This window comes from Lagenorhynchus albirostris, chromosome 6 (genome assembly GCF_949774975.1).
Source record: "Lagenorhynchus albirostris chromosome 6, mLagAlb1.1, whole genome shotgun sequence".
NCBI classification, from domain to species: Eukaryota; Metazoa; Chordata; class Mammalia; order Artiodactyla; family Delphinidae; genus Lagenorhynchus; species Lagenorhynchus albirostris.
This window is the reverse complement of record NC_083100.1, coordinates 57,775,774-57,791,485: the sequence shown is the minus strand read 5'-3', so window position 1 is coordinate 57,791,485 and position 15,712 is coordinate 57,775,774. Positions and strand designations below refer to the sequence as shown.

Genomic DNA, 15,712 nt, shown 5'->3' with positions numbered 1-15,712 from the left:
AGGAAGGCACTGTGACCACGACAAGAGTGTACTAATGACATCCTCTTGTCATAAAGCCATTGGAAAAATTTGCATGTGCATTTGAGGAAAAAGATACAACTCACTGGCCCATTGTTGAATAGCAGAATCCTCCTAGTCTGAGTACTGTGACATATTTGATAATTTTACAATTAACATTTGGTGCTTTGGATTGCTACAGTAGAATGGAACTATGCATAGTTTTTATTGTAAGTTCCAATGTCGCATGGCCTTGGTTATTTCAGAACTAATAAATCCTTTAGTTTTAGAAACATTTTCACTGATTGTACTTCTTCTATGGCAATGTATAATTGGCAACTCACCATTTACTTAAATGGTAGGGCTATTTATTTCTCCAGAAAAATCTTTATTCTACATTTTGTGATTTTTTTTTTCCCACACAGAAGGATCTTAATACTTTGCTTCAGTGAAAACCCGTCTCAATCTACAGTTACACATAGCCAGAAAGACCCGCACTTAAAAAAAAAAAAAAAGTATGAGAGAATTACAGAAAAAATTTATTTGTATTTATTGATAGTTTAAAGAAATGATTTTTCATAATTATATCAGACATAAAATGGTAATAAAATTTTAATTGCTTCAAAAGTATTATCTTGTGGTCAAGGTAATCTATTTAGAAATGTCAGATTAAAATTTTCTTCTAAATGTCTTTATTTTAGAATTGCTTTGATAACTCTGTGTTCTTTAGGTATTTTGTGTGTGTCTGTGTGATTGTACATGTGTATATTTTTATAAGATGAAGTCCCAGCAGTTAATAGGATTCTCCCATAATTAGTCTCACAAATAAATTATTAATGTCAAGCATCAAACTCTATAGTTTCAGAGATGGAGAATTAGCAAAACTACACTTAACGGTAAGTACATGCCATAGACAAGAGTTTATCTTTCCTGTCCTCTGCAATAAGTCAAAGCAGATGTGGTCTTTCAGTGTATCATTAGTCAAACTTTGTTACAGAAACACATCAGTTTGTCGTCATGAAATCTTTTATCTAATATCATGTAAGTTAGATTAAGCACATTTGTTGAAATGTATACCTTAAAATAAAAAATAACCATGTGATTCTTTACATCTTTTCAGTTTGGTTCTATCTATCTGAGAGAGAAGACTGAAACATCACTCCAGTGCTCTCCACAACTGGTATGTCTGTTTCTTTACTTAACACTTCTTATCGTTTCTAACATAGTAAGATGTACTTATTTACTGTGTTAATTGTGTTTCCCAGCACCCCCCCTTCCCCACTTAGAATGTAAGATTCACAAAGGCAGGGGTTTTTGTCTTTTGGCTATTGGTGTATTCCAAGTGCCTAGAACAAAAACTGACACCTAGTAGTGCTCAAATATTCACTGAATAAAACAACGTGATTGATAGAAGATGAAGTCAGAGATATGGATGGGGGAACAGATCATCTTGTAGGCCACTGTAATGACTCCAGCTCTGAATGCAATGAGGAGCCACTCTAGAATTTGGAGCAGAGGAGTGCCATAACCTGATACGTGTTTGAAAAGCTTCACTCTAGCTGCTGTGTTGAGGATGGGCTGTAGTAGGCAGGGTGGAAGAAAGGAGATGGATCTGGGTGAGGAACGATGAGGGCACAGATCAGGGTGACAGCCCTGGAAATGGTGAGGAGTGGCTGAATTCTGTATTACTCTGAAGGTAAAGCAAACAGTATTTCCCGATGTCTTGGACGCGGGTTGTGAGAAAAGAGAGGAATCAAGGTGGTTCTGATTTAAGCAACTGGAAGGACAGAGTTGTAATCAACTGATTTATGAAACATTATGGGAGCAGTGTGTTTGAAGGTAGGGTGAGGGAAGATTAGAGTTCAGTATTGAAGATACTCTGTGTTTTGTCAGGCAGTCACTAAGATAAACCAAAGGCTGGTGCATCCGTGTGTGGCTCAGGCAATATTCTGGGCTGGAGACATAGATTAAAGGTTCATTTTGTATGAACGAGGCTTAAAGTGAATTCAGAGAAGAGGAGAGGCCTGAACACCCTTGCAGCTGAAAGGTCTTCTTTGAGAAGGAATGAATTTTATCACAGAAATAAAAAGAATATCAGGTTCTTCTCAGGTAATAAACACCCTGAAGGAGAAAAACATCATTATCAGGTGATGTTACCTTATGAAGGATAGGTAAGAACAGGCAAATTATGAACATAATTTAAAGATAAAATTTATTCTCTGATGGTTTACTCATGCAAACTGCACATAAAAGAAAATAGTACAGTTTGGGTAACATTGCAAATATAAGGACTCAAAATGCTAGGTACAGAAGTAGTGTGACATCCTGAAAGTCAAAATGGAATTTGTGTTTATACAACTAATAATGACTTTTATTTGCTGAGTACAGACTGATTTACAATGAAAGTTTTGCTAACCTTGGTAATAAGCTCATTAACTGTTTACATGACTTCTTACATCTATGTAGTTTTATTTTACAGTTGCAAGAATTCCTGTTACCAAAGAACTTTTAACTTGCATAAATAATAAAATTTAAGAAAAATGCACTGAATGACCCAGGAGAGTGAAAAACAGAGGCTTTTCCTAATCCATCCAAACTACAATAAAAAACAGCCTTTGAGATATATTTTCATATTTTGTGCCTTTGAGATCAACTCCTTAGCATAACTATGGCAAAATCATGATTAGAAATTGATTACTGGAAAATTATAAAATCAGTTAAAAATAAAAAAATTTTAGAAGTAGAATTATCAACCCAAAATGGTATTTTTAATAAGCCAAACAATAAAATTCCTATTATCTTCATAATTAAAAGTCCTGAAATGTCATTTGTATAATCTGAACGTTTCCCAGTTTGGAACTTAGGCAGGTGGAATATTTCCTTGAATTACCAAGGATATTCCATACCGGTTTTTAAAATGTCAGTCTCATTAGGAGATGGCACTGAGACTTTAGCAAACAGTGTAGTATGGATGCAGAACAAACTACACAACTTATTATAAATGCATGACAGATATTTACATAATGGATCCTGCTCGAATGCCAGAAGTTGCTACTGGGGAGGACTCATAACTATTTTACAAAGTTTTCTTACACACGTCTACTACATTTTTATTTTTTAACAATTTTGTCTATTTTAAAATATTGTACTGTATTTTGAACATAACTGCAGAATAAAAATAGATAATGGCACATTAGAAAACTCAGTATCCCACAGATGACTGGATAATGAGAAAAGTGTACCTACAATCATCTCATCAGAAACAAACTACATCATGGAATGTTAGTTATCCAAGCCTGCACAGTAATGACATCTTAAATTGCAATCATCTATTGGCCAGCATCACACTGAAGGCATCGTTAAACATTCAAGCAAAGACTGCTGGCATGAACTATTGAAAGACACACACACACACGCACACACACACACACACACGCCACACACACACACACACACACTCTCTCTCACTCACTCGTTTCCCATATTATAATTACATTGTTCTAAAGATAGATACTGATTTTTTTCCCACGAGAAACGTTATCAAAATTTGCTACTAAAAGATGACAGTGCTTTCACAAGAATAAGTACAAGTTAACTTGCAAGTACAAGACAATGGGGGTAAACAGTCTTAAATTTTCTAAGTAGTAATTTTTAGGCTTTTCTGGCAACCATACCTTACTTGATTATGCATAAACTTCTCAGTTTGAAACCTGAAATCTGCAAAACAAAACAAAACAGAACAAAGCAAAAAACTAATTTCAAAAAATTATTAGATATCTGATAACCCTGTATTGTACATTATATAATTTCATATTTTGTTAGTCTCAAAACATAGAGTTTAAAATACTGAATTTAAGCCTTAAAAAAGTCATTTTTGAAATGATAAAGGATTCCAAAATTCATGCCTACTTGAAATCTTAAAAAAAAGGAAACGCACTGTTACTGATCTTCATTTAGTTTAAGTGTGCATAAAAGCACTGTATGTCTTTTACCATGTTTCACTCACTTAAAAAGTGTTCGATAATGTTCTTCCTTTTGCATAATGTGCAAAATAAAAGGCAAAAAGATTAAAAGCAAATTTCTATATTTTTCTTGCTAGTGCTTTATGACCTTGTTAACACTACAAAGTCAATAGGGACTATGCAGAACTTTGGTATAAATGATATAACAATACTACCATCACAGTTGAGGGTTAAGAGGTGGTCAAAAGAAACGGAAGTGGGAAGAGAGATTCAGTAACACCCCCATTTATTAAAACACCACAAAATTAAAAGTGAAATAAACCACAATGAATTATTATACAATTTACACATTGAGCACAGAAAAATGAATAAATCTAACAATATTTATAAAAAAAGCAAAATCAGTCTTTTTCCAGAGACTAAAAACTGTTGTTGTTCAGTCTGATCATCAACTGCTGCTACACCAACTTTAGAGCCAAATTTAATTTCAAGTAAAAAAAAAAATTTACAACCACAGACTTCGCATAAATGGAAATTGGTCTTTCCTTGATTTCCCTTTGAAGTCACTAATGAGTATCTAAAACTGCTGCACTGAGGTTTTTAATCAACTTCCTGAGGGCTGTGACTGGGAGGAAGGAGCCATGACAATCTGTGAAAGCGCAGGCTCTGAACTCTGGTCCGCCATCTGCGTGAGGACTGAAGTGGCTACAGCTTCTGCCTTGGAAGTTGAACTGACTCCATTGGATGTGCTGACAGAACTATGCTGTATAGCTTCAGTATGTGGACTACTCGGCACTGACAGGTCTTCTGAACTATCATCTTTATCAGCAGCTGAGTGGAAAAAAGGAAACTACTCAGTTTCTTAAAATAGTTGTAAGAATTTATCAGGTTGAGTCAATGCACAGAATAAAAAGTTAGATGGCATTTTACAGAATCAGTTTAGAGAAGTTGGTATGACTGGAATTGAGTAACTGAAAGGTGGCTAGAAGTCATGAAGTAGGCAATTTTGTCTGTACAGGCTAAACAAGGCACAAGCATGCACATGGAAACACCTCAATGCCCAGTGCCACATAAAAGAGAGCTGAAGAATTATTTGCTAAATAGTGTTAAGGAAGAAAATTGGGTGGGAATTTGGGAGATAGGTCTCTTATAGATATAATCAAACACTTACCCCAGCAACACATTTAACAAAACCAGTCTGTTTGCCTACATGCCATTCTTATTAAAAGATTAAAAAATTTATAACCATATGCATAAACAAAATGAATGCTAACATACAAATTATATCTTCAAATAATTCCCTCTGCAGAACTATTTTTATTCTGGCTGACTTTCCATCTAAGGCAGCGATGGATGATTATAACACCTGATTCTAATGATGCATACACTTGAGAATAAGCAATATTTAGAATCTAAATGCCACCAGCTGTTATAGTTGCATGAATTAATTGAGATTCAAATAAAAATCCATATAAAACTCAAGATACTGTAATTGAAAAGACATTCAGGAAAGGGCATTCTAAATATTTATGAAAATATATCTACCATTGTTTAGGCTTTAACAACAAATCTTCAACTTTCTTATTAATCCAATAATTTCATTTAGTGAAAAATCTGATAAGTACAACACACACAAATAATTATAGTGTATGCAAGTTATGAGACACAATGATAGCATGAACACCTGTGAACCCAGCCCCCAACTTAAAGAGAAAATTGCTAGTAACACTCGTGCTCCTTGGAGGCTCCTCTCTTCACCAAAGGCAATCACCATTCTGATACGTATTTCTTTTACCATTCCCTTGTTTTTTCTTTGAAGTTTTACCAAATAGGTATATATCCCTAAACAGTACTGTTTAGCTTTGTTTCTTTCTGAACACTCTAAAATAATTTTTATTTAGTGTTTAGAAGTATAATAAGCTGGCTTCCTATCAAATCTGACAATACATACTGGCCTGCTTACTGATGGCCAGGTGCTCATTCTGAAAGTCAACTATTAAAAGACTGTGGACCCCATGAAGTAGGACTTACCCCATGATTTGTAATGTAGAAGATAGAGGGGGAGGATTCTGGCAAGTACAACTCTAGTTCAAATAAAATGCTTCATTTTGAGGGTTTTCTGAAATATAGTAGCTCTTACAGAATTTTAATGTGATAGAATCTCACCCTCTCTATAAATCTGCTTTAAATGCAAAACTACACCACTGGATAAAAATCTGACCTCAAGATGCAGTTAAAAAAAAAAAAACACAATCAGTAATCCTTTTTAAAATTATATAAAGCAGAAAGGATACTGTTCTGATCAAGCAATAATGAATGTTATAAAATATTTACAATTCAGTTATATAGCCAATACAATTGTTATACATTCACAGAAAACACTGGCAAATGACAGTTTAACTAGAGAGAACAGTAAAAAGCCCTCTATTTCACCACTCTTCAACATGACAACAAAATGTCCTTTCAATGTTACATTCTAGGGATATAACAGCTTTCAGAAATAAAGAGGCTGATCTGTGATGAGTGGTATAAGGAAATGTAAATATATTGTGGAGGCGATGACTCAAAATGAAACAGTTAAGTTGTAAGGGACAAGTGCTTATCTACCTCCAGGCTTTCAGAATTTGGTAAAACAAATCTTTAGGCTGTACAAAGAAGCAGGTACTCACTTATAAATTATGTAATTATAAATTTTATGTATAAAATACCTTTATAATGTGATATAGCTGCACCTATGTCCAGTTCTAGATGGTAAGGGGAGAAAAATTACTAATACAATCACAAGCTCGAGAAAGATACAAGAGATCTTACTGCACTCACAGAGTCATTTTTGGCCCTACTTAAAAGAAACCAGCTGTTTGACAATTCACTCTCTCTGAAGTTCCACCAATGTTTATACATATTTTCATTAATGAAAATATAAGCTCACAATTTTGGGCCCAATAAGCTTTTCTTCCCATTTAGGATTACAGCAACAACTATAATACAATGTTAATTATGCCCAGAGATTTACAGAATATGAATTAACGGCAATAAGATTACTCTTATGTTTTACTCTTCAAGGAACCCAAACATTAAAAATGTTTTCATATTTTCATTCTCATTTTATATACTACTTGACCCTTAAGGTCAACAACTGTCACGGTTTTCCCATGACTGAGGGGTTTCCTAGGACGTGGGACTTCCCAGTGTTAAAAAAGAGACCCTATGACTGTGTGACTTTATACTGTCACCTTTACCTGCAAGATTTTGTAAGATTCCTTAATTTCTACTAAACCTTAGTTTTCTATATACAGTGTTTTGAGTTAACTAGTATTATAGCTCACCACTATTAGCAACTGCTATGTGCTACAATGTGATGAATAGTGTTAGGTATTTGTGAATGTCTCCACATTTTCTCCAAGATTTAAACATTTACTTAAACAATCTTTGTATTTACCTTGACTATTAAACAACAGAGAAGTCAGATTTTTCCCAAAGACTTCAAATTTGAAAATAAAAAATTGTCTTGCATTTGCTGAGCATATACTGCCTGGATAACAGGGATAAAACTGTTGGGGTTATCCAATAAATTAACTAAGATTAAAAAACTGAAGATAATTTAAAACTGAATGCAATTTAAGAGTTAATTTTCCTTCTAATTTTATAGAATCACTTGTATATTTCTTTCTGAACTATCAAAATTCAAGAGAGCTCTCTTGTTAAGAAAATCATGTATGCATAATGCTGAACTCAGTAACTTCTAAAGGAAATTATGTTGTTAAGTCAGATGGGAGCCATAATGGCCTCATCCCTGCAGCAATCATTGTTAATACAAACCCCAAACATATTTCTATATGGTTTCAATTTACTCCACAATGTGTTTCACAATCCTGTCAAAATGACTAGATATCAAAGGACTGAGATTTATTTGCTCAAAACTGACAAAAATCAATGTTCTAAATATATATGGCAACAGAGAGTTGCTCAATCTACTGAATCTTTTAAATTAAAAAATATTGCCCATTCTGATGAAACTGCTTACAATGACTACAAGTAAAGATGGTGGCCATTAAGTTTTATCGTGAGCACCTGAGGAACTGTTTGCATCCAATACAAAATGTTTCTTTCTTTTGAATTACTGACACTGGCAAATTAAAACGAAGTGGATACATATGGTTGAAACAATTTTCACATTTACAAATATCCTGAAATATCACTAAATCATAAAAATGAAAGCTGTGGGTTATATATTATGAATGTTGCCTAATGCATTCCCAGCTCTGTTATTTGTTACAAATTTGTGTACGATGGACAGAATTGGCCATTTATTCAAGAGTAACAGCTGGTTCCAACATTGTGCACCTTATCAAAAAAGGACATTACAAGAAGGAAAAGCACAATTAACTTCTAAAATGCTGAAAACAGAAGAATCTCATTTTGAAGGTAAATATTTAAAAGGAAACTTAAAAGCAAATAATTTAAATACTGTTCTATTTTAGCATTTTTATGACTAACTAGAAGACTCAATCTAAAGATTCAGAACAATAAAATTGCACAGTGCTGATATCTAAGAAAGAACAATAGGATGTGCTACAGATTAAGTGAAGACAAAAAAATTACTAAACGGAGGCTAGAAGTGTTTCACTATGTCAGTCCAAGAAAAGTATTACTCTGAGAATATAAACAAAGTATCATCAGTACTTACACTATACTTTAAATTATTAACCAACCCATTTTATAGTAATCTCTAGAAAAAAGCTAGAAGTAGGAAAATTTTAAAACTCTAGATTCTAAGAAGTATATCCCCCATTGCATAATAAACTTGCAGAACTTCTGATATTTAACATTAAATATCAGAACTGCAGTCTCCACTTTTTTAATGGTAGCTTGGTTCACTCTGGCAGTATTTCACTGATGTAGCCTAAGGCTATAGGTAATGGAACATTACTCACTATGATAGCCAGATTTCTTCTGCATGGCGGTTACAGGGCAATCTTTATGAGCCAGAAGAAGCTGTTTCAGCTGTGCCACTTCATTTCTCAGCAGGGTGACTTCACTCTGGGGAAGAAACAACTTATGTACCTTACCAGCCTCAGACTAACAATTTTTACTGTTTAACAAGTGAAGATTAAGATATGAAAATTGGACATCTTTAAAAGAACACCAAGGAATAAACAAAATATGCTGTTTAAATGTTTAATCATTATACATTAGCTTTTATATTTTAGCATTTATATAGACCCTGAAACGTACATAAAAATTTAACACCACAACTGGATAGCATATTTCAAAGTTACTTTTTACATTATCATTTGCCTTGTGACTGCTTATATACTACAGGTTACCTATCAAAGGTATTTTTTACACGTTACATGCTCTTTTTTTTCTGTTTCTTTCTTTTTTTTTTTTTTTTTTGCAGTACGTGGGCCTCTCACTGTTGCGGCCTCTCCCGTTGCAGAGCACAGGCTCCGGACACGCAGGCTCAGTGGCCATGGCTCACGGGCCCAGCCACTCAGCGGCATGTGGGATCTTCCCGGACTGTCAACCACTGTGCCACCAGGGAAGCCCACATGCTCTTCTTGATTATTTGAACAATTAGAAGTGTCAGGGGAGTCAGGATAAAATTTCACTGACTCTATTCACTTGGAAGTAAAAATTTTGTCCTGGAAACTAAGTTAAGCAGTTTTCTAGAAACTAGGAAAAGCTCCATAGGGGAAAACACAAACAACCAAAGAATCATGGATACCTAAAATGCATCGCAAGGCATTGTGTTGGACACGGAACCAGTGAAAGCAGATGTAATGTTGAAATGGCTTAACTGCCTTTGACCTAGGCCATTTGTACACATCTAAATTTAAATCTGATAAATCAATGGTGATCTATCCTACTGCTTATCACAGAATGAGCAGTTCAGTCTTTGTTTTGGATGCATTAATCTGATAGATTCTATGTAAAAGTTCCAAATTGAGAGAGTCCAATTAATTCCTTTGGGTCACCCCCAAATATTAACACATAAATTAGTGATAATTACCAATACTCAAGAGTTAGAAATAATATGAATTTAATAAATTGGTAACATTAAAAGATCTTAACTTACAAACACCTCTACTTATTTGGACTTACATTAACCATTCACATTTTATCCATGAACCCAAAACTAAATGAAATACAGCAAAAAAGGTGTACATAAAAGCTCAAGCACTTCTTTTTCCATCCCTCAGTCTCTTAACCAGAAAGCTGAAGGTAAAATACTTTAGTAGATTAGCCTCATTACGCCTCCTTAAGTGATTAATGACAGAAACACACAAATCAAAAGAATAAAAGTTAAGCAATCCAAAGGCAAGTCTGTCGGGTCAAATAGTTCCTCACACCCCAATAACAATAAACTGTAACACTGTATTAAAGCACAGAACAAATGCTTGTTCTTGATGCTTACAAGAACTCTGAACCATTCATAAAAAGGTTAAATTATGTTTAGAATATTGTATTTGAGACAAAAATGGGTGTACAGTGATTAAAGTACAAAAAGAAAAGGTTAAAAGTTTGCTTTAAAAAACAAGCTGTTATTTAGAAAACTAATTTCTATGGAATACTGAACTCGTCATTAGTGTCAATACCGCTAATTACAGCTTATTAATGACACTATTTATGGGAACCCATATTATGAATAATCCAACGTATATTATCCAAAAATAGTTTCTCTCTCTGCTGTGTCAGCTTGATTTTGAGACTCACATCTACAAGTTTCACTCATTAATTTTTATAATATGAAATAGGGCTGGATATGTATTTTTAGTCAAGAATACACAATCTTTTATAATCTGGTACCTGTGACCACCCTTCTCACTAGTTTGAACCTAATAATCAATATTTAATCATTTTGACCTATAAAAATAGAAATTTCATATGGCTAACTAAATATATACTGTTGCTTCCATCTAGAAAACCTTTTTGCCTTGCTAATTATTTCACTCATCTTTAAGCGTCAACTCAGTACAAATATGCATAGGAAAAGTTAGGTGTCAATTTCTGTGCTCCCACAGCCGTATATACATGTATGTATTGTATGTGTGTTTGTATGTGTGTATTTACATAGTACTTATCTCACTGGATTGTAATTTTTAGTTTACTTATTTGCCACCTCTGCCAGATTGAGGTTTCTCAAGGGCAGGGATTATCTTGCTTTTTGTATCCCCAGAGCATAGCCCACAGCCTGGCACAGACTGAGTACACAGAATTACCATGGTCTTCTCTAAAATCTATTTTCAGGGAGTAAAAAACACCAAAGAAGGTGAAATGAAATAGCTTGAATAATATAAAACTGGTCAGGGGTCCTAATTTCATTATTTATTGCCAACAACGTCACCAACATAGTCACACTGTTAATTTTCTCAGTCAGAAAATGAAAATTGGCGTGTTTAATAGCATCACCTCAATTACAGAATTTTAAAAATCACAAATGCCTTCTCAACTAAATACTCTATATGGACATTCATTGTAAACCATATTATGAAACAAAATGCTGTATTAGATAAAATTCCTGAGCAGTTACAAGTTGATAATCTGATACAAAATAGTTGATTTAAATAATTCTGGGGATTAACCAATAAAACAATATTCCTATGCACTCAAAATTAAATATATACATTCAAAATCTCTCTTTAAATGACAGGTTTGAAACTGATGGAATGGAATATCAGTTTCTATATTCAAACTTAACAGTTGGTGGTGTTTTGGTTGTTCATCTAATTAGACTTCCTGGTCCATTGACAAGTGAAGAAACTAAAGATGCCACTAGCTAACAATGGGTAATGAACATTAAGGACTTCAGAGGTAAGGTATTTGATTCCTGTTACAACAACTTACTTATATTTGTGTTAACTGAATTTAATTGGAGTCACACTTAACAGAGCAAACAACTTGGGGAAGGAAAAAAACTGGAAGAGAGGAGGAAATTGAAAATAAAACCGTTTGAACATTATAATTATATTAACAGTACACAAATTATTACTGTTAATTATAATTATAATTAATTATACTGTTATTATAATAACAGTACACAAATATGCTAGTCTTCATCCAAAATTCAAAAACCCAATTTTCCCCCTACACCTTTTAAATGACAGAAATTGTAAGAAAAAAAACCCCAACAAACTCAAGCTATGCTCAATACAAATTTAGTCTAATTTTTTACATCATCCTGATCTAAAATGTTTTACAATGGTAAGAGATTTTCCTAATGGTAATCCTGAAGCTCAAGTGATTTTTGATTGAAAGGTTAAATTAAATCAATAGTTAGTATTATTATTGTATCCTAATATTCAATTTCTTTAAAAACTGGTATCAAGCACTAGACTGAAAGCAGCAAATGGGACATGGTTGCTAGCAAAGAATTGGGACTGTGAGAAATACTGCAAAGCACACAGGTAGAGTGCTGATTAGGAATAAGAGAAGGCCAAACCTTGAAGGAAGTGGATTTAGTTGAGCTGTAGAGCCCTAAGTGTGAGCATAAGCTTGTGGTCAAGATCAGGTCAAGCAGAGGTTGAAAACAGGAGGCTCATTATGGTATATAACCTTTACATTAGGCAGAATTGTAGGAGTTTGCCAAAGCCCGGCCAGCATTTTTAAAATCGTTTGATAAAATGTAGCAAAATTCAACAAATTAATCCAAACATTCAAGAATTATAGTCTCATACCCATATGTATAAAGGAAAGGACTTAAACATAAATATAGACAATATTTAGATAAGGTAGTTACATAAATCATGACTTTAACTCTGAAATGTTTTGACAAAGAAAGATCGGAAGACAGGTAGAATCAGAGACAAAAGCCTCCATACATATAATAAGAGTCCTGAAGATTCTATGGAGAGAGCTCAGAATGAAAAAAAAAAAGCAAGCCGTAACAGACCATATCTATCTATCTATCTATCTATCTATATTTGTATTTATATAAATATATAAAACCAGTTTGCTTAAGCCAAAGTGAATCTGGAGGGGATACATGTTAAGCCATAAACAGAATTAATATTAAATGAAAAAAGAAATATTTATACCTCTACTATCTGAGGATTATTTTAGATTGGATTATAATTGGATTTAGCCTCCAAAGCCTTTCTGGTTAGTTTGTTATTTAGTATATTTGCAGAATATGTTAACTGTCTTCCCGGATCATTCTGAAGATAAAGTGAAATAAGAGACACGGAAACATTTGGAAAACATTAAAGTCCCATTCAAATGTGAGCAATTACTGATATTTTTGTCAAAGAAAAGTGTATTTGGTAAGATAAAGTAGATGCTGAAGAAAATGATTATTATGGTCTAAAAGAAAATGTAATTATTTTGGCACTGTCTATACCATTGCTCTACTCTATTTGTATCTAGTCAAAGGTTAATTACATACTGATGAACAAATAATATATTTTTTTAACAGTCTGTCTGAAGCACATCAGCCTGATGAAATAATGACAGGATAGCTAATTGACTAATCAGTCAAAATTTTTCACTGATACTTGGCCACAGATTGATGACCAGGTACTCCATAAATTCATGATCTTTGACTTTCTAGTTCAGCTACTACCCCCCAAATTAAAGAAATAATATTGGATAGTTTCTTCTTTGGGGAATTTCTCATTGCTAAAGATAAGCCAGTCTTCACAAAAATCAATGATTAAGTATCTTAACTTCCCACCACAAGTTTTAAGGGTTGTCATGGATGCAAAACCTTATACTTGAAAACAAAATAGTTCTTTAATTTTTATTTTCAACAACAGAAAAAAAGATGACAGGGTTCATAATATTTTGCAAATATTCTGCCAAATTAATGGGAATGACTCTTTTCCTATTCTCATACTTTAATTACTTGTTTCACATCTGTCTTCTCTGCCAGACCACAAATTCTGCAAGTGTTAAGGACAATGTCTTTTTTCACTGTTCTATCCCGTGTCTAATAACATGCCCTGCACACAATAGATGCTTAATGACAGAATGAATGATAAATAATTAGCATTTGCACAGTGTAGTTACAACATCCTTTTCTATTACCTCTCTCATTTGATCTTCAAAAATAGTACTTATTCTATGAGTTTGACAGATGGGGAAGTAAAGGCTTGGGAAGATTTTAGTAAAGGCTAGTAAAAAGAAGTACTCAGAATAAAATGCATGAGGTAGAGGTGGCATCACTATTACCCTTTCCCCCTCTAGAATATAGTGAAAAACTCAGGGGGGAAAAGGAAAACAGTTCTATTTTTTTTCAGGAATTAAACAGATATTGTATACCATCTCCCAACTTCTGCCATTCCTTTCTATTTCGGGTGATAAATACTAAAGTTAAATATCGTTTAGGTACCAGGAACAAAATATTTGATCCCATTCCCCTTAAGTCAATGGACCAATAAGCAAAACCTTTTCCATATTATCTTATGAATAAAAACTCCTCACATATCCTGCTATCAAAGAATGCTTCCATTAATTTACTGAGCTTCCACTCCACACACATTTTGCAATACCTAAGTTTTAAAAGCAAAATCCACAACAAACTCTCCAAGTTTTATCCACAGATTGTTAAGGAGCTCCTATTAGTAAAGAGAAGAGTCAGCCTTTTGTTCATAAAGGAAACGCTGAAATTCTAAACTGAAAACTAACCCCCAAGATGAGTATAGCTGAAAGACAAAGACATAACGAGGTTAAAACCATTTCAAGTAAAAGACAAAAATCATATATTACCTTTAAAAATATAATAGTTTATAACCAACAGTATCCAATTCTTGGTCTAGATGACCACAAATGTATCTAATACAATTTGATAAAATTGCTCTTTTAAAGCAATGACTCTAGAAAGCTAAAATATAACTAAATTCAGTGAGTGGGGCAATAAGGTTGAATAATTAGTATTTTCTTTGAAACCTAATATATATTTGGTAAAAATATGAAGAGTCACACCTCAACACTCATTAAACCTTTTATTATATATAATATGTAAGCAACCATGGGTCATTACTGCCCACTACACTGATCAGCTAAGCCTGTATGTCATGTGAAGGATTATTAAGGAAATGTAGAATTGATGAATGTTTTCACATAGAGTTTAATTATTTCTTTGACATTCAATTTTCTTTACAAGTCATTCTGTTCTTCACAGTTAACGGTTTTGCTGTTGGCGAACCAAATGAAATTTTTCTCCAGAATCTATTATAAGCACATTAACTCTTCATACTCTGAAAACTAGAATGTGTCACTTACTCTTTAAGAACTGTTTTTATTTTATTTGACAAATAACTACCAACCAAAAAAATCATATATCCACTTGAAACAATAAAGTCATAATTGAGGTACCCTTTCTTCCCAAACCACCCATGCTTTCCAACTCCCTCTTCCTCACTGTTACAAGCTGGTACATGTCATTCTTAAAATTTTACTTCTATTTAAAGAATCATTTCTATACTGACTTCCATACCTACACATTTATCCATCTAACTATAAACCTTTCATTAATGAAAAAGAATTATGTTACACATTTTAGTATGCAACTTTAATTTATTGAGGTGAAATTTCCATAATATAGAATTAACCATTTTAAAGTGAACGGTTCAGTAGCATTTAGTACATCTGCAATGTTGGGTTACTACCACCCTCTATCTGTCCATTCAAAGTAAAACCCCTTATCCATTAACCAGTTTCTGCCTATTTCCTCCTCCCCACCAGTCTCTGGAAACTACATTTGCATTTTGTCTCTATGGATTCATTTGTTCTAGATATTTCATATAAATGGA

The 15,712-nt window shown here is 33.4% G+C and overlaps 1 protein-coding gene across 10 annotated transcripts in view; it reads right to left on the bottom strand.

Annotated features, from left to right (window-relative positions):
- Nucleotides 1–2,192: 2,192 nt before the first annotated feature.
- ATF2 (activating transcription factor 2) overlaps nt 2,193–15,712 on the bottom strand; it is an 87,381-nt gene continuing 73,861 nt past the window's right edge. For 7 of the 10 annotated variants that reach the window (XM_060152602.1, XM_060152600.1, XM_060152605.1 and 4 more), the window contains 3 exons: nt 8,894–8,999; nt 6,668–6,703; nt 2,193–4,790 (listed from right to left, as the gene is read on the bottom strand). In XM_060152602.1, the coding sequence (XP_060008585.1) occupies nt 4,564–4,790; nt 6,668–6,703; nt 8,894–8,999 (369 nt within the window). In that variant the 3' untranslated portion in view covers nt 2,193–4,563. Of the gene's footprint in view, nt 4,791–6,667; nt 6,704–8,893; nt 9,000–15,712 lie in introns of those variants that run through there. The other 3 variants (XM_060152604.1, XR_009541152.1, XR_009541153.1) reach the window with 3 other exon arrangements.